Raw genomic sequence first — 20,050 nt, 5'->3', positions numbered from 1 at the left:
GCATGTGCTAATAGGAGAAGGAGAAAATCGGAGAGAGATAGAGAGCGCTGAACACTGTTGGTTTTCCGTCTGCTACAGTTCAGACTGAGAGCACTGCGGATGGTGATGCTGCAGTATTTATACACCAAATCCAACCTCAACTCACCTCGGCTTCTTCCTCACATAACTGTAGATGGAAAGATGTATATGTACAGCAGCGAGAGTGAGTCACTCAGGGCTAACCAACAACTCAAAACAATCGCTGCCACAGTGCGCAGTCTAACTGTACCGTCATCCACATCATCTGAGCTCTTACCAACACAGTCTCCCTCAATGCATTTTTACCAGTACAGCTGTTTGTCATTCTGTCACCATTGTCACTGACACTGAGCTGTAAAGAACTCAAGATCCTTGCATATGCTGTTATTCTTCCCGACTGCAGAATAAAGACGTGCGCCTCGTGGACATACATCAGTGGTGAAAAGAAGGGAATAGAGGGGAGTGTAAGGGAGAGAGACGATCAGATATAGAGATGTAGGAAAGTCATAGAGGGATTCACACCTCCTCTCCTCTCCTCTCCTCTCCTCTCCTCTCCTCTCCTCTCCTCTCCTCTCCTCTCCTCTCCTCTCCTCTCCTCTCCTCTCCTCTCACTTTTACTCCAAAACATTTTTAAACTTCTATGTGTGAATTTGCATAACTATTCCATTCCTCTCTGTATGCATACTATACCAGAGTGGCATCGTCTATGCCAAGTGGAGGCAATGACTGCAATCGCCTTCGCTGTTTCCTCCCTCTCTAGCTTACTCACACTCTTTCCTCTCTCTTTCCTTCTTTCTGACTCCCTCCTCTCAGACAGAAAAGCTCCAAGTCCTTTGATTTGTAGCAGAAATGAAGACAGGGAATTTCAAAGAGAATCCTCTCCTTCTGCTGACGCATGCTGTCCCACTCCGGAATTGCCTCGGTGCTCACTTGTTCTTCCCCTCCTTCCCTCCCTATCTCTTTTTCTGTCTTACTCCCTTTTACCTCACCCCAAACTCACTTTCCTCAGTTTAGTCTGCCTGTCAGTCTTATCTCTAAGCCTCCTTCCCCCTCCCTCAATAAGCGATGCCATTCTCCTCGTCCTCCATCCATCCCTTCTGCTCCCTCTCCCCAGCGTCCCATGGCAAAGCTGCCGTGTTAGTGTTGTTTGTCTGGCTGTTTTGATGTCTGCTCCTGGTCACGGTTGGTGGAGGAATAAGCACCTCTAAACCTGTGTCAGTCCCTGAGACACAGCAGTTTATTTATAACGCTTCCTTTGTACGCCATCTGTCAGTCAAGCCAATCCTCTGTCTCTTTTCTCCCAACTCTACAGAGACTGACAGACAGACAGGCAGCCTGCTATAGGAGCTATTATAACACACACAATCTCATTAGCGCAAGAGAGAAGAATATGACTGACGGATTAACTGCGGCTCTCATTCCTCAAAGCAACTTTGTAGTGTCGTATCAATTACGCATGGGTAAAAGGTGTCAATGGCAAGCTGGCTCTGACAATACATAGCAATTAAGCAGATTTGTCTCAGTACTTTTTATGTTCTGTGGCTTGGCTGCTTTGGCTGAGGAGAAGGACAACATCCCCTGTGTTGTTTATTAGAGGACTGTTAACTAGACACTATGCTCACATTCCCTGGCTATTTCTCGCTATCTTTCCTCTTTCCTCCCTAACTCCCTCTCTGACATTCACTTTTCACTCTTCATCCACCTTGAACACCTTATCTAGGACTCTTCACTCTCCTCGCCATGCTCCAGCTCTCTTACCTGTGAAACTGACATTAAGGATGTAATCCCTGTAGAGTCTGCGCCCGTCCAAAGCCTTCATGCTGTCACAAAGCTTGGTGGTGTTGAAGCAGAGGCTCCGTTGCATATTATGAAGGGCATGAGCCATGGCATACACCGCGTTTACCACAAACATGATCTTGGACTCTGGTTCAAAGGAACTCTTGTCCATTGACAAATCCTTGTCACATGGTGGGGGAGGCGTCTCTCCCAGTCCCACATTTACTGACCCCAAGGAGCACTGGAACCGCTGCTCCCAGAATTCCTTGTACCAGGGATTACGATGGTTTTTGACAGGGTTCAGGCTGAGGAAGTAGCGGTTGAATTCTGAGATGGGATTGGCTGCCAGCTCGAGTGTGATGGCTCCTTCAGCAGTGACCTCATTTCCCTTGACAATGCTTTCCTGTGCACCCCAGCCGTCGCTGGCCACCCAGATGAAAGAGGTGTTTAGCCGAGCAGCAGCTGCCAGCAGCTCTCTGGCATCGTCACTACGAAGGAAAAGCACGGCGACACGGGCATTTGGCTTCTGGAGAAGCTGGCGGATCACAGCTTCATAGGACTTCTTTGCATTAGAACGCCCCACCTGGACAAGAGGATATAATGTGATGATAGATACACACAGATGTTATCTTTAAGTGTTTATTACCATCGTTCACAGGAAGAAATAAGCAAAAAAACAACAACAAAAAACTGTGTCCTACAGTCTCACACCAACACGAATTTCTGCAGCAAATGAGATGAAATATGGGACTGTGAAAGTCCTCAGAATGAGTTCCTGAAGATAAGCTTTCATTTTCTGGTTCACAACTGATAACACCACTGTTATATGAAACCACATTTGAGCGTAATACAAGATAAGACATAAAGACAAACTTTTATAAAGTGGCAAATTTAGCGCCTTGTTAATTGTTACTGTTTCAGCTGCAGGCCATACATCAGGGTGACACTCCAGATTAAAGTTTTCTTTTTTAGGTTTTTCTTTGAGTTGCTTATATCCATGCAGAACATACTAATATTCTAATAAACTTTATTTCATGTCTTACCTTCTCTGAAGTGGCAATACAGATGTTCCTCATGCGGGCCTCTTGTTCAAAGGCCTCTATACCAGTTTCACCGTAATCCCCCTCTGATGCCACAGTGGACACGTATGTCCAGTTGAAGGACCGCAGGATCTCTGCCATAGCTTTGGCCTGGTAAAAGTCGGGGGGCACGGTGCGAGCGAAGTAATCGTAGCGCGTCTTATCACTTAGCTTGGCACTCGTTGAAGCATAGCTTATCTGAGGGATCTGAAAGAGCCTGAGAAGATTGGCAACCTGAGGGGAGAGACGTAGCAAAATCAGATATTATAAAGGTGAAATAATTCCAAAGTTAGTCTTGCAAAATGGAACTATCACAACTTTTAAAGGTGTCGTAGGATCTTAAAGCTGGAGTGAGTGATTTTTCTTTTACATATAGATGAAGTTTCATGATTTTCAAGACCTTGACAAATGGCTTCACACAATGCTGATAAAGAATTTCAGCAGCAGGTAAATATTTCTGTATTTCACAGTATACTGGAGTTTTATGTCTCGTGTCTTTGGTGACATTCATGCTCTGGTGCACCAGCAGTGTTGCATTTTACATCAGCTGGCAATGACTAGTTTGCCAAAGCTGAAGAGGTTAGTGCACCGAAGCAAAGGAAACAGAAGGTTGCAATAAAAAAAATCTATCCAAGAAAAGTTTTTGCTGGTCAAGATGAAGAAAAAACTCAGAGGAAGGATTAAATTAAAAAGAAACAAAAAAACAAAGTGATTCGGATGAGGCATATGCCATTAGCGCACACCATGTAATTACTCTCATAGCCAGAAAGGGGATACACAAGTTCCACACTGCTGAGTTTTACACTGACTGACTCATTTTTTTTTCCTTAATTCACTACCGCAAAGTAAATGACACTTGATATAGTATATTTTGCTAATATTTAATTTCAAATTGAACACTATAAACTTATGGAGGAGTGCCATGACAAAAGAATATTTCCTATAATTTCATGTTAAATCTTGTCTTGAATCCATTTTGAATTGACTGATGGTGATCAGACTGTGATCACACCTGCAACTTGAAATGTGGACTGAATGAATGACTCTCAAAAACTTATTTGCCAATAACCTCTGATTCAATTATGTAGCTAAAGAGAAATTAAAAGCATTTTCTTCAAGATAAGACGCCCAACAGTTCCACAGCAGTGAAAGCACATGGCGTCATTCTGGGCTGTGATGTGGAACTGCATGAAACTCAAGACTGAATGCAGTCAAGCAGCTACTTATAGTGTTTACAGTGCAAATGTTTGGTGAGGTGGCAGCTAGAGAGTCAATTACTGTATAATAATTTTGGAGGGCACTTGAAAGTGGCGTGCAAGTTCACAAAAAGAGGAGAGGACCGAGAACACTCGGAAAGTAGTGAAGCGTTGACAAAACTATTATATGGGATGAAAAACCTTTCTGCATGCAGTGAATATGGATTTGACTAAGACTGCCAGTTCACTGGCATCTCCACAGCAAATGTTGCTGCAAAGGATGTCTTCACCCCTTGGTTTGCTTGAAAGTTATGACCCTAATTAATTTTTATCAGAAATATTTCATTTAGCCATCCAAACAATGCCCCTGCAACATTATTGGAATGAGGACAAAAATATCTGATTAGTGCCACAAAGTTGGAACACTAAATAAATGAAATAAATAAAAGAGTGTTTCCCTTTCTACTGAGCTTTTGTCTGTAATATGTTCCAATGGGACAAAGCATGTAAAACGGACCATTTTCAGTACAAAGCTCCATTAAAACAAACTCTAGTGTCTTAGTGAAAAACTCATGCTGGCTAACAGTCTGCATCAGGATTGCTTGCCAACACTGAAAAGAAAAAATAACTTATCAAAGACAACACTAGCAATAGGAAACTACAATAGAGTTGGTCAACCAACGGTGGGGTCAGTGTTGCTGTGTTGTGTTACAGGAATATTGTTGCCTTTTTGACCACATGGTCCATAGTGGAGAGATCATGAGTGTCTTTGGCATTTTGACAAAAACCTGACAATAAAATCCCCAAAACATAACTGGGTTGATCCTTTAATAAATGTAGTTTTTCCATCAAAGGAAAAATAACAAGATATTTAGAAGGTTTCTACAAAAAGAAATTGCTTAATGCGTAATGTGGCTTTTTGAAGATAAAATACAATACTGCAAATATGTATGCACATGTTGAAACACACGATAGAGCACGCACACACACACACTGATACAGAGATGAATAAAACACTGACTCATTCATTAGTGATGGACATCATCTGGGGTCTAGTGGTGTCCATATAATATTCTCTTTACTGTTGATTGGGGTTTGGTCATGTTCTCTTCATTACAATTTTAGTCACAGATGCCACACAAACAATGGAAGTATAATTGCCAGACGTACTCACGCTCACAAAGACATGTAAACATACACAATCAAACATGCGCACACACAGTCAGTCAAATAAACACAAACTACACAGCCATTCTGTTCTCGCCTCAGTTTAATCCTTTTAGAGCGCATCACTCTGGGCTTTTCTATATTTCATTCACAGCTCAGTTGATGAGCTGTTTTGACAACATGTCAGAATCTCATTTGGCTAATAATGTAGAAGATTAGAAAACACACTCGCAAACGTATACTGATGTGCACAAGGACAGGTCCAAACATACACCCAAGATCTGCTCTGATGGACACACACATGCACACACACACACTGAGGATGCCTGCTTATAGTTCTCCAGGTAGGTTTTATGACTTTAAGATGGCAGTTGACTTAAATGTCACGGAAGGTCACGCTGCAAAATGTAACCGCATTGCTCCATTACTTGCCACTGAACAATGACCACAGCTACCTAAGTGGCCTGTCTGTAGGGACACGGAGAGTTTACTCCGTTACCGAAAGCTGCTGCTGCCTTTCCTGTGTGAGAGCGGGGAAGGAAGATGTACTGTAGGAATATGAATGACGAACAGCGAAAGAAATGAAAGAGAAGGAAGAAAAAAATGGTGCAGTGGAGGGGTGCTGTGTGTTTTCTATTTGGAATGCAAGTCACACACACACACACACGCACACACATGCACACACACACACACACGCACACACACGCACGCACGCAAACACACACGCGCAGATACACATACACACATGAATGAGTGGAGGGGAGGAATGATGCCTTCTAAGTAAATGCCTTCAAGGCATTGGAGTTTAGTTGTGCATGGTTAAACATAAAATAATTCCCTATTACTTCATTTAGAAGCAACAGACAGACTGGCCAAGTAGAGAGGCATGAAGGAGTAGCTGGATTAGCTTCAATGGCAAGTGATCAGAAAGCAGAGCACAGTTCAGGTCTCGTAAACAGCGCTGCCCTCAGAAAAGACAGGTAAAAACAGCAGCAATGGCAACAAAGGGCAACAAGAATGAGCTGCAGGAAAACAAAGGATAATTATGTGTGATGAAGGACAAGAGGCAGAGCAGATGTGTTAACAATGGCTGCCCCAGGAAGAAGGAGGAGGAGGAGGAGGAGAAGAAGAAGAAGAAGAAGGGGGCTGAGGTCATTATACACTGAGCTCTCCCCAAATAGCTGGGAGGGATGCCTCTGAATGCATATAAAAATGGAATAAAAAGAAAGAGAGGAGTCGGAAGTGATGAGAAGAATGAGAGACAAGATTTAAAAGACAGAAAAGAAGCAATACGTAAAATGCGAGAGAAGAAGAGAAAAGAGAGGGTGAGAAAGAGAGGACAGGGAGACAGTTGCAGAGATTAGGGATTTAAGGACTGATAGGAGGAGGCTTTTTTGCAGTCACAGAGGAGTAAGGGAGAAGGAGGTTTTATGCTAAACTATGCAAATTATCCAGCTCTGTGACAAGAGCTACAAGAGCCGGGGAAACACACAAGAACACGAGAATGGAACTTGATTCCAAGAACCAAGCGCATGCATGCACAGAAACACACACACACACACACACACACACACACACACACACACACACACACACACACACACACACACACACACACACACACACACACACACACACACACAGAGTCACATAAACATGGAAACACAGGAACTGGAATCTGCCACTGGAAGTCAGCCTTTGCACAGTTGGTCTTGGAGCTTGTGCCAGGATGAGTAAAAATTGAAAAAAGAAGCTTCCCACAAAGATAAAAGTAGATGATAATGATGAATATTCCTCAGATAAATATGGCTATATTTCTGTTACCTGTATAGAGACGCTGCTGAAGGATCCTCCAATCACTGCTGCGATTGCAAGCGGGCTGTCATCCTGCAGAGCGTAAGATCCATCTGGACAGATAAACTCTGTGTCGTCCACCTTGGTGAGGGAAGCTCTGACAAACTCCAGAGCCTGGGCAACACAAGCACACAGATATTTAAAATCAAATGCTGTCCACCATACTGGATATAATATCTATTAATTCTAAATCAGTTGTTTAATTATTTTTTTTGCAAGAAATATGCTACACAAATAAAATTGATTAGATTTCTAATGCAAAGTTTCTATCTTTTTGAAGGGCCTACAAAAAGTCCATTGCTTTACACTGGGGGCTCTTAATGCTTTCAGTACAGGGCACAAATTGCAAATTAACTCCTCTGAGATGAACGCAGAATATATCATGTTTCTGGTTTGTGGACAAATAACTAATGAATGGGCAAACCAAATGTCAAGAATTCAGGGTTTATACAATCAGCTCATTGCATAAGATCACTAGATGCATCATCCCTAAATAGCTCAGCAATAAGATACAATTTTTTTGAAGATAACAATCCCTGAGGGGAAAATGCTGCGCTTTCCCCCCTTTATCTGGCTCATTTCCCTCATTGAAAATAGCTTCAATCTCTCTTTCCCATCAAGGATTTGCTGTTATCATTTGAGGCAAGATCCTCTACCTGATGTGGATGAAATAGAATTTTGAGGTACATTTACTTCACCTGAATATTACCTTTTAATGAGACCTTATAGTTTTACTCAATTTAAAATGGAAACATTGCACTTTTTACTTCTGACACCACAACTTATGAAGTCGAGCTGCTTCTTAAATATAAAATGTAGCAAAAGTCCAAGTGGCCCAGCAGCGTAAGAGAACAAATAGCTCAATAGACAAACTTTATCTGAACTCTACTGTATCAGCATTCATAGGTAAATGCAGATACAACTCAGTGCTCTACAGCTTAAACATAGAAGGCTCTTATATCTTAAACCTCTTATATAGATATTATTTTATTGAATTACTTTTCTTGAGGAATTGATCATTTTTGTAATTGCCATATACTTGCTGACATGTAAAACACATTTAAAAACAGCAGGAAATACTGTTCAATGCAAGAAAACAAGACTAGGTATCAAATATTTTCTTTCTTAACGATCTTGGACATGTATTTTTTAAAAGCTATTTTTAAGTATTCAAATAAAAGGCACTGTACGCCAAACTGTTTTACAGCTTACATACATGATGTGATGAGAGTTTTGACTGGATTGCATGAGAAAAAACACTCCCTTGACAGAAAACTGTGTTTAAATAATAACCAAAACCATTCCATCCCCCACAGCGACGAGGCTCACCCACCTGCTCCAGTGCGTACGTATCTCTGGAGCAGGTGTCAAGGATGTGGACCCCAAGGGAGACCCCTGGCAGTAAAGTGTTGTCCATGTTGATTCTGTCTATGGCAAACAGCATAGCCTCCAGCCTCTGGATCCCTCTGTCCTCATTCACTCGGCCGCACTCCTCCATCCCAGCGCCTTTCTCGTGCACTGGGAACAGGCCGCCGAGCACCAGGTCGCCCTCGATGCGTATCTCCCGGCGTGACTGAGGTGGGTCTGAGAGCAAGACGCCTTGACACATCATGACCAGCGCTAAAGCGGGAATGCGGGCCACCATGTTGGGCTCAGGGAAGGCCGAGGATTGTCAAAATGTGAGGACAGGCTTGACAGAGAGTGAGGGAAGTGAGGGGCCGAGGGTTGAGGTTAGGGGTGAGGGGTTAAGAATGAGCTGTACAGAGCGCAGCAGGGTCAAGTCAAGCAGCGGCCGTGGATGCTTGGGTCGGTTTGTGGCCCATGAAACGGTCAGGGAGAGCTGAACTGGAGCGCACACGGAGGGGCACACCATCTGGACATCAGTTCTGTATGCAGAGGAGACAGAGAGGAGAGGATGGAGATATAAGTTAGTCAATCCACATGTTATAGGACAAATCACAAAGCTGTCCAGAGCTACACAATAAAATACTTGTGTGTGCTACTATGAAGTATAGAGAGAGCAAAGCAGATCTTTAGGGGAGTTTGGGGACACTGTTAACAAGGGCTCAAAGTCATTTCTGCTTCACAGCCAAAGGCAGGCCATGACTAAAAGCGATATGGAACTGTTTGGAGATTGTACCCCACTGTTTGCCCACCTCCCCCTCCTCCCTTACATCAGCCAGTAAACTTTCTTTCTTTCTTTCTTTCTTTGTGTGTGTGCGTGCTTATGTGTGTGTGTCTGCCCCTGGTTGTATCAGGATAAGCCAGCTTAGATGGCTGGTTGATACATGAGCCTAGCCTTCTCATGCCACAGATCAGAAAAGCTTCTCTAATCTGATCTCTGTTTCAACAATTCTCCGCTTGTCTATGAGTTTATACCCCTAAGTGTGTGTGTATGTGTGTGTGTATGTAATATCAGATTTATTGCTCCCCCTCTCCCGTGCATAATTACAGTGTGAGGACTGAATGCATTTTAGCATGAAAGAAGCTATCTGACAACAATGAGGCCAACAACAGCTGATGCTACTTATCACAGCTTACGACTCAATTAAAGCTGTTTCGTTCAGTCACATCCTCCGCCTCCAATTTTGTCAGAGCAAGGCTAAAATATGATACATTTTGAGGTCTGTGAGCCTAATTTGAAAGATGCATTCCATAGATTTTACAATTTATTTGTCACAGGCAGTACTACTAAGCATGTAAGGACAGTTATATAATGTCTTCTGGCACTCTGGAGGGAGTTTTAACCGGTAAAGAGGCATGACTTTAGCAGGAATCATGCATTACAAAAGGGCGAGTAGAGCTGTAGGCATTTATTAGGAAAGAAAACAGAAGATTCTATTGAGGATTACTAAAGGAAGTGTACTTGGAAGGGTATTTTGAATGTGTTACCACCACGGTATTAACACGCACTGTGTGTCTGTTGTGTTATCTGGATTGTGAGATTGGATCACTGGACTTTGCATTTAGAATTGGTATTAAAAAGCATTCTTGCTGTTTTTTATTGTGCCACCACTGTGATCAATCTCAGTGAGCAATATTATAAGCCAAGAACCATGTCACCATGCCACGTCCCAGCCAAGTGATGCTGTTGTATGACTTCTGCTTAGTTTTCCTTTTCACAGTAAGGGTTTGTTTTTGAAAAGACAACAGAATGAGTTGGAGGTATTTCAACTTTCATCTCGCTGTGTGAATTTGTATTTGTAAGAGAGGCTTATTACAAACCAGAACTTAATTTTATTTACAAACCTCTGAAATCTGGCCAGTTTCACATGTTAATTTGTTGTTTTTATAATCCTGTCACATTTTTACAAACTGTGGGTTCCTTTGTCACTGCAATATAAAGTCCTGCATTTCTATGGAAACAGCACAACCGTGGCTAGAAGTAGAGAGAGCTCAAAAAAGTGCAACATACCAAACCTATAATGTTATAAATCATAAAATAGAAAAATCAAAAAAGGGATTACAGTGAGTACTTATGTTACAAAAATTTAAATAACTGGGTACAAGAGGCCACAGATGTTATGAGTATTAGGAAAGAAATGGTCAATCTAATACTTATATTTTTAATTTGCTTTCACACTTGCCCATTGTCTACAGTTCAGGCTAATTCAGTCAAAAAATCTCCAAACCTTTGCCATGTAACTTTTAATCACTGCTGAGTCACTTTTAGTGTCACGGTTGCGCTGACGAGCACAGAATGTGTTGGTTGTTATTTTACATATAGAATGAAGTGATTTTTGATGAAATATCATGTTTTTATACTTAAATTTGGTTAAAGCTCCTGATGGAACAGCACATCACAGATGACCACCAGAAAGATGAAAATCTGATACTTCTTTCTCTTTTTAACATTGCCAAGAGCTGATAAATGGTCTCATTTGGGGTCAGTGCTATACACTCTATATGTAATGCATCAGTTCTATGTGTTCTGTGATAATTGCATGGTCCCTGATCAAACAAATGAATAAATCAATTAATAAATAAATGGTGTCATTTGGGGTTCAGACAATTTCTTGTATGGGTCAGCATTTGTTGTTTCAGCAAATGCCCCAAAACAATATGCTTAATTATAAGTAAAAAGAAAAAAAATCGTGTAGCCATGGTAATGGTTATGAAGAAAAAAATGCATGATTCAGGAGGGGTGCTGGAGAATCTCAGAATCTGTATAAGGAGGTCAGGTTGTACAGACGAGACATTGCTAGTCAGCTTCTGTTTCAAACAATCACAATCATTCCATAACCTGCCTAACAAGGTTAGTAAATCCTAAGTAATAAGCACTTAAGTAGCCCTTAACAAGACGTTTTTATGCCTAAATCTTTGTGGCATATTACCTGTCACTGATACACACCTGCGGTTTGTGTGAAAAGGTAGGGACCAAACTACATATGTGGTTGTACTAGATTGGAGGTTTTTTGGATGTCAGTGATAGTCTCTTATTCTGTTAACTGGTTAGTCAATTGGATAGATTACCACTGAAATTAGCGACACATAATATAGGTCCCTTGTGCAAAACAACTGGCAATACTGTGACTTTTCCTCCAGTGACACCATAGTCGACTTTTTTGGAGGGGAATGGTTTGAACAACCGTTGATGGATTACCATGAAATTTGGTAGAGACATTAATTGTGCCCTGAGGAAGGACTGTGATAACTTTGATCCTCTAATTAGCAAATCATGCAAAAACATGATAAATTAAGACGGTGGGCACGGTAAACACTGCAACTGCTAAACAAGAGCGTGCTTGTAATGGCCTCATGAACCAATGATCACATCTGTTATACGCTTATGCAGATAACAATACAAAAATACACAGAAAAACTGCATATTAACCCCCCATGGAAATGGGCTTCTAGAACGAGCATGACTTTAAGAAAATGCAAATCATGAGATATACATACTATATCTCTAAGATAATAAATAACTTAAGCTCACCCCCCTCTCTCTTTTTCTGTCTGTTTATATATCTTGAACTATTTAGGTTATGCAAAGATGCTTATAAGCCCTGAGTAAGAAATAGCTCTCTTCTTCCTTCAAATTCTGTCTCTCCTGTCTCCTTTGCAGTCTCTCCAGTCCTCAGGAGAGATAAGACAGAAGCTTGAGGTTGACGTTGTGACCAGGAAAATCAATTTAGACCAAGGAGCACGCTCGTAGTGAAATTTCTGTTGATTGCTGGTTTGTGTGTATGTGTGCATCTGTGTGTCTATGTGTGTGAGTGTGTGTGCGTGTGTGTGTGAGATGTCTCCCCTCTTTGGTGGGCAGGTAGGAGGATGAAAGCTTCTCTTAGATGCAGGCAGCTCAAATTTTTCTGCAGGCGGCTGCCATACCTTTACCACTCTGCTCTGTAATATGACACACACGTACAGACAAACACGCACACACACCCAGACAAACACCCACCCACACACGCACACACACATATACACAGCCACGCACACATGAACACACACCTCTGCTTCTCTGAGGGGTTGACCTAAAAGCAGACTATTTCTATGTCTTTTCTTCCTTCTCCTTCAACCAGCAGAGATCAGAATTAGTGTGGCCAGGAACATGTAGGATCCGGATATACAATAAATGAGAAATGGGTATTGTAGGAAAAACTGGAGGGTGAATGCAGGATTTGAACCATGACTGAACCTCACATGATGTGCCCTGATATGGTCTTTTAAAGGGACTCTTGTCCTGGTTGAGCTTATTTTATGGAGTTGTTTCATGTCAAAATGTCACAGGAGACCATCTGACATGGACATTTGATTCAACTTAAAGCCTCTTTTTGCGGAGGAATGACATTAATGGTGTCTATTAAAGATTTATATCTATTCCTGATCCTGTTGCACATGCTCGATGTGTGTGTGTGTGTGTGTGTGTGTGTTTGTGAAAGTGTGTGCTTGTGCGTCAAGGAATAAAGCAGATCGTCTTTGAAGGATTTCCAGCGTTCCATGAAAATAGCTGGAGTTCCTGGAAATACACTCTTTAAACAAACTTACATCATTATTAGAGGGCAATTTAAAATTAACACAAAGGGGAACTATGTAATGAGCTCACTTTTGAGGATAACACTACAACAAGGCTGCAGATGTAGCTGTGTGTTTGTTTTGAGTGTGCGCTCTTGTGTAGCCTATAAGCACATGCTTGTATATTTATGAAGCTAAAACTATAATAACAGTTCCACTGAATGCCTTACGCTGACAGTATTCTTTACTTTAATTGGCAGCTCTTGAAGTCAATTTCCCAGAAATGTGCCAAATAATATCTTCCAGCATTTTCACCCTGCTCTCATGGTGTCCACCGAAATTGAATGTTTGCTTCATTATAACCTCTTGGAAAGTGCCCAAACTCAGCTTCCTGTCTCAAGAGCAACTGTGTAAGCAAAGCACACACTGCGAAACAGAAAATCTTTTTTCTTCCTTTCTTTATTACCGAAAATATTTCCAAGGAGCCTAAAGTACAGTCAGCCGCTTGGCTTCTTCAGTATACTGCATTTTAAGAATCGTAGTGTGGTTGTACATGTGAAGATATTTATGAAGCTACAAACACAATGCATGGGGAAAAGAAAACATTTGTTGAGTGCTCTTATGCAGAGCATGACAGAAGATGTATCAAAAGCCTTTTTTTAAATTCTTGCATTTAAGATAAAATTGGCTACTTTTGTCCACACCTTGTCTACATTAGGGTGGCAACAGGAAGAAATAGTTCACACCTGATGCTAGTTTTTATAGACAGAATGCCAGACATCAACATTTTGCAGAGCATAAGGAAGTAACTATCACACTGACATTGTAATGTAGATTTTCCAATGTATGCACAATTGGCGTTGCAATAATGAATGCATTTTCATTTGAATTAACATTTTGAGTTCTTAACACATGACCTAGGATACAGAAATATAAATGTATGTCCTGTTCAAATTGCAAAATCCATCATATCCACAAATCACATATCTAAGCTGCCCATATGTAAACAGTCCACACTGTACAAGGACACTGAGATATTGAAAAAGGCTCTTGCTTTTTGAGGACAGCTGCAGACTGTTATTATACCATTTTCTACTCCAGTCTGGATCCACTGTGTTACATACATGCACAGTAGCTCGGTGTCTACATATTCCATGCATGCACACGCCTGACCTTGTAGTGTATTTGCTGCATGGACTGTTCACACTCTTGTAGACTTGTTTAGACGACAAAATTTATGTAACGTTGACTTAGCAGACCCTTGTTTTCTCGTAGATGCTAAAAGTGCAACACTGGCCTTAAACGTCACATGCCACAGCTGCTCACAAGAAAGACAATGAGTGAATTTGCTGCCCTAGTGGTTAGCAGCTTATTTGTACTGAGGGATGTGCTATGAAACAAGTTCTGCATTGCCAGGCTGCCTTTGTGTTAGCTTGCTCAACAAAACTAATGTGCATCACAACAGTGGTTATCAACTTTCTTTGGTAGTCCAGGCTTTCTTCATCAGAATCAGTGCGGGTTCAAATAAAATGAAGTTTTTCATGCATCATCTGCTTCTTTCACAGAACATAGACAGAGTGTGTGTCACCTTGCTCAGTCAAGAGTGGCGCTCTAGGATTAGGAATATAAAAATGAATTACGGCAAAAAGCAACACTGTTACTGCAACTGGTGCAAGAGAGGAATCCTGGTAGAAGTGTAGTCTCAATGCAGTCCTTTATTTGTAACATGACAGCTGCACATTAAAGCTCTAAATTTCATACATTTAAGCACGATATTCAAGAAGTGTATTTCTGACACTGTCCCATAATGAAGGGTACGTGCAAATCACTTTAGTCTTTGGCAAAATCAAAGTGAAATTAATGTTGTTTATTGAATATTCCCTGTGATAAATACCAACCTGTGTTCTATTAGCTGCAAAATCAGCTGTGCAAAACAGGCTTGGCAGCAAGTCAGAACCAAGCATAAAAACATATTAATGCGTTTTCTGTATTACCAAGTGAATACGTGTAGGCTCCTGTTACAAAACCACACATACAGTTTCTATTACTGTAATTTCATTCACTGGCATTACTAACATTATGAGCCAACAGGTTTACATACATAGTATATCCCCCTACTTGAAAATGTATTATCTATATATTTGTGAAGAGGTGGCATTTCTTACAGTACATTTAAAACCCAAATTCTCAATTTAACCTCCTTGGGAATAGGTTTTCACTGCAGCATAGGGTCCTATAGTGATCTAACCAGTCTGACAGAACCATCTTCGCACTGAAACCGTGGACTTTAGGTTCAACACACATTGCTCACCCATTTATCTCACTTTGTAGTTCATCCTTCGGCATGACGCCTATGGTCAACTTACTATATTTCAAAGTATGTCCATGGTTTCTTTGGTCTTCAGCCTTCTTTATTTGCATCTAATTGCATTGAGAACATTTTTATGAAGTTTAGTAAAATGCATCTGTCTAATCTGATGCTAATGTCAACATCCATCCATCCTCTATACACCGCTTTATCCTCATTAGGGTCGCGGGGGGTGCTGGAGCCTATCCCAGCTGACTCGGGCGAAGGCAGGGGACACCCTGGACAGGTCGCTAATGTCAACATGACCAAACAAAACAAAATGTCAGCTGCCGTGTATGGCAGACTAGCCACTAGTCAGATCATCGTCAGCCAGTTAGCTACGCTTAGCATAAAGGTGCAAACAGCTAGGCTAGTGCTGTCTAAAGGGAAAATAAGCCAGTAGCTACAACATCATGGTTGTTTAATCTGTTCAAAACATGTGGATCTGTGGAAAAAAAAATTCAGGTAAAAAAGAATAATTGTGCTCTTATGGGAGGTTATATGCTGGATATGTTCTTGGCGAGGCCAGTGACCACAAGCTGTCATTTATTTACTTTGTTTTGTGATTTCTTCCTGTAAATATGCATATTTACCTTAGTATTACATGTACATACATTACACAGTTATTAAATGTCTTACCTGAGTAAAGAAGCGTAAGAGAAGATGGCAGCTGGCACATGGCAACATCACCAACGACACCTATTAGAGAGACACGGGGGGTGCACATGAGGAGAATAAAGACAGTCAGAAAAGAACCCGACTGTTATTATTAAAAGGACGGAGCGGGGGGTTGACTACTGACCCTTCTCACTGGGAGCACTGATGCAGAGTAGCATCTGACAGACAACCCCATTTCACCTCTGACCTGCTCAACAGTGAGTAGGTTGCAAACACACTACCACCACCACCACACTCCTCTCCTGTTTCTCATCCTCTGTCTCCTCCAAGACACGTTCCCTGCATCCTTTCCTCACTCCCCTCGTCTCCCCATCTTCCTCCCTCTCCTTGCTGGTGCTCCCTCTCTCCCCATTTATTTCCACCTCCCTTACACCCTCCACAGCCCTCGCTCTCCCCCTAACAGGCAGGGCTGCTGTGGATGACACGTATCCAGCTGAGAGCAGCCATGCAGGGTCGATGGACCGCGGTACACTGAGAGGAGAGATAGCCCACAACCCATCGCTCTCTCTCTCTCTCTCTCTCTCTCTGTGTGTGTTATGTTTCCACTGTGTGTGCACGCTTGTTTATCTGTCTATAACAAAACTCACAGAACTCACAGCTGCACCAATGACGTGAATCTCACAGTATGAGAAGACACTGTATGTGCATATTTGCGTAACTTCTTTTTTTTTTCCTAAAGAAAGAAACATGAGCAGTTGGGTAACAGGAGCTTTGTTATATCAGAACAGCAACACCTTATTAGACCTGTCCACTGTCAGAGGATTATCAGTTAATTCATCAACAGCTTTCCGTGTTTCATTCTCTTCCCATCTCTCCCTCTTCATTTTAGCGAATAAAGCCAAATAACTACAGTCCTACTCATTAGTGCTGAGGGAATTGAAGGGACATGAATTTTAAAAGAAAGGATGTGTGCCGTCCTTGTCAAAATGTGCGGAAAATGGACTGCTTTTATTTTAACCCTCACAGAAGTATGACGTGCATGTGTGTGTTTGTAAAATATATGTGCGCAGACATGGTGTCCCAGACTTCTGACAGTCTTAACGGGTGCAATGGGCTGTGACCATTAATTATTTACGAAGCGCGTTTTAGGCAGGAAAGACTGATGATCCATAAATAGGACAGAAAGATCTCACAAAATATAACAACTAAACTGGCAATGAGACATGATGCACAACCCTCTGTCCTTTTAATGTAAGCACACCAATCTAGATGGCGAGAAAAAAAATCTAATAAAGATAAAAGACTAAATGTGGAATGACAGTATGCTGTTGGGTGTGTGATGACAGCTAACTTTGGTTAAACCCCCTTAATCACAATTTACCAATCAAAATCAACAAATAGACACTCTGAGCTCAGCCTTTCCAGTATTGATTAATCAGTCTCTTCCATGACCTGCATCAGGTGCAAAGGTTAAAGGCCCTATCACGGGAGACACATAGAAATTGATTTCCTGGACCTTACAGACAGCTGAAATTGAAAAGATTTAACCGCACAACATTGATTTTTGCTTAACTACAGAACTGCAGTTTCACATTGTGTGGTGCGCAATCCACATGCTGTTCCAGATAAAGGAGTACATTTATAATGAAAACTGGATTAACCCATATAAGAAGTAGTGTGCTTCAGGGGCACACAGGCTAAACTGCGCTCTCATGTGCAGTGGGTACTCCAAAAGGATTCTCCACTAAAAGAGCTTTAAAGCTTTGAGCACCACACTAAGTCTACAGTGGGAGTGCTCAGCATTCTGGAGTATTTTATTCAGTACATTTTACTACAGTGAGTGATTTCTCCAAATTAATTAACTGTGAAAGTGCTAAAAGCGAATGGAAATGAATCGATAATTCTGATTTTATGGCAGTCCCATCATTCATTCAAGTCGTGTCTGGTTAAGATGCAGATTTTCTGCCTGTCTTTGCTGTATCATGTTAAAATTAATATGTTTGGGATGGCTGGTTGCGCAAAGCACCAATTTGAAGAGATCCCCCTGCACTCTGGGAAATAGCGATGGACATTTTTCATGTCGCTCTGCCATTTTATAGACCAAAACTGCAAGAAATAATTTAGAGATTAATCTACGGCGTTGTGAAAGTAGTTGTACCTGTTATGCCTTCCCACCGAGTTTCAATCAGGTGTCTTCATAGCCCTCACTGTGTATTCCCTGAGTTTTGGTGGTCCATAACTCATCTCACGTGGCATGATTAAAAATGGCTGCTCAGCCTAAAAACAGACCAGTGTTGGGAAATGTGTGAAAGCATTCATCAGATCCGCATTTCATCACTGTACAAGGCAGTGGGCCTGTCAGGAGGAGAATTACCCCTCTACGGACGGCATTTGTCAACTTAACTGTCATGTAATGACCCTGGGGGACATCATGGAGCATCAGTCAACCCCTCTTTGTCACAGGTCTTGCTGCATCCCACTTAATTCATGTTCACACACCCGCCAGTCTGTCGCCACCGTGGTCGATACATGAGGTGCACGGAGCATTAATGGACAGGTAGGGAGCAATGGCCACGGGCTGTTGACCACACTATATCTCAGGCAGTTAGTCAGACAAATACATATAATTGGCTTGGACAGAGACAAAAGCCTCTTTAGTAGAAATAATGTTGGTTGGTTTAGGTTGATTCAGGTTAGGTGGTGATGTGTAAAAACCAATTACTGCAGTCATTCCTCACTAATTATTAGGATTTAAATGACAAACTTTCTAAATTTGCTCTCCCACATCAGCCCTGGACTCTTCTTTATCGTAATTGCGGGACTTACAGTTCCCACCGCAGCGTAATAAGTTCAACCTGTTGTAGTTAAACACAAACCATTTCATTTATTTAAAGTAACAAAACAGTTATTTTACACTATCAAAAAGGAGATTTTTGTGTTTTGTTTGTTTGACATTGTCGGTTATAAAACAAGTATTTAAAACCTGCATTCAGGTTGTCATTGATTTTCTGTTCTGTTAATTAATTTTAATATCTTTCCATGTTTATTAATTCATTAGGTTATGAGGACAAAACAACAGAAAAAAATGTAGGTTTCATATGCAATTCCACTGCAGCTGGACAATGCTTTGAACACATATGTGTAAATACTGACTGAAGCTGAAGTGAAGATTTGTACTGCGAGTATGTGTTCATGAGCTCATTGTGTCAGTGGTTTAATGCTGCAATTAAAGCACAAATGTCCGTGGGCTTGTTTCTTTTCTTACAGTTAAATGGTTGTTATGTCACTCAGTTAATTACAAAAGCTAAGTGAATCAAAAAGCAACTTAACTTTGAGGCAAAACACATTAAATTACGCTTACTTTTTTTTAGATAGTTAAATTTGTCATGGGATACTTGGCCAAAACCCAAGACCTCCTTAATGTGAGAAACAATACAGTCACAGATTTGCATTTAATCATATAAAAAGTACAAACTATAGTTCTGACTTCTCGCACAATGCCCTATATACTATCATTTATTGATTATTTCATGATGACATTCACAGCTCACATGTGGTTCCCAGGTGAGTGGCAGATGCCCACACAGCGGTGAGCGAGAAAAGGCTGAGTGGTTGGATAGAGGGAGTACGACCTGAGCATTAGGAGAGAATATCCAGAGTAGTTGTCATACCTGATGCAATAGAAGAGAAATATTGCCAAAGTTATTGTGCCTGTAATGCGATCACAACCTGGAGGACGGTGTGTGACAGAAAGCAGTGCATTGCTACAAAATGCATAGGAATCTATTCATGCTGGAAATTCTGCTTTGTTTATGAGCACCACTAGATTTTTATTTAGTTCTTCTTTTGATTAAGAACATTTGTGGTGTGGAGTAATGATTTTCTTTTCTTCCAAAAGTGAACATCAACTGCTGGAAGGCTTTATTTGTATTGATTATTGTGTGTTATATAATCCCTTGTGTACTCCATTTCAACAGTTATGACACAAAAATAAACAAATCCACTCATTCATTCATGCAACAATGCAACATTTAGAATCT

General features: G+C 41.2%; 1 protein-coding gene across 2 annotated transcripts in view; it reads right to left on the bottom strand.

Annotated features, from left to right (window-relative positions):
* Window positions 1–20,050, bottom strand: part of grm3 (glutamate receptor, metabotropic 3) — a 41,513-nt gene that overhangs the window by 14,392 nt on the left and 7,071 nt on the right. Inside the window, exons 3-7 of one of the 2 annotated variants that reach the window (XM_022191961.2) lie at window positions 16,032–16,091; window positions 8,424–8,976; window positions 7,061–7,204; window positions 2,838–3,107; window positions 1,777–2,377 (exon numbers count right to left, since the gene is read on the bottom strand). In XM_022191961.2, coding sequence (XP_022047653.1) covers window positions 1,777–2,377; window positions 2,838–3,107; window positions 7,061–7,204; window positions 8,424–8,735 — 1,327 coding nt within the window. In that variant the 5' untranslated portion in view covers window positions 8,736–8,976; window positions 16,032–16,091. The remainder of the gene's footprint in view (window positions 1–1,776; window positions 2,378–2,837; window positions 3,108–7,060; window positions 7,205–8,423; window positions 8,977–16,031; window positions 16,092–20,050) is intronic. The other variant, XM_022191962.2, reaches the window with a different exon arrangement.

This window comes from Acanthochromis polyacanthus, chromosome 8 (genome assembly GCF_021347895.1).
Source record: "Acanthochromis polyacanthus isolate Apoly-LR-REF ecotype Palm Island chromosome 8, KAUST_Apoly_ChrSc, whole genome shotgun sequence".
Classification (NCBI taxonomy): Eukaryota; Metazoa; Chordata; class Actinopteri; family Pomacentridae; genus Acanthochromis; species Acanthochromis polyacanthus.
The sequence above is the reverse complement of the archived record's forward strand: the minus strand, read 5'-3'. Positions and strand labels throughout refer to the sequence as shown.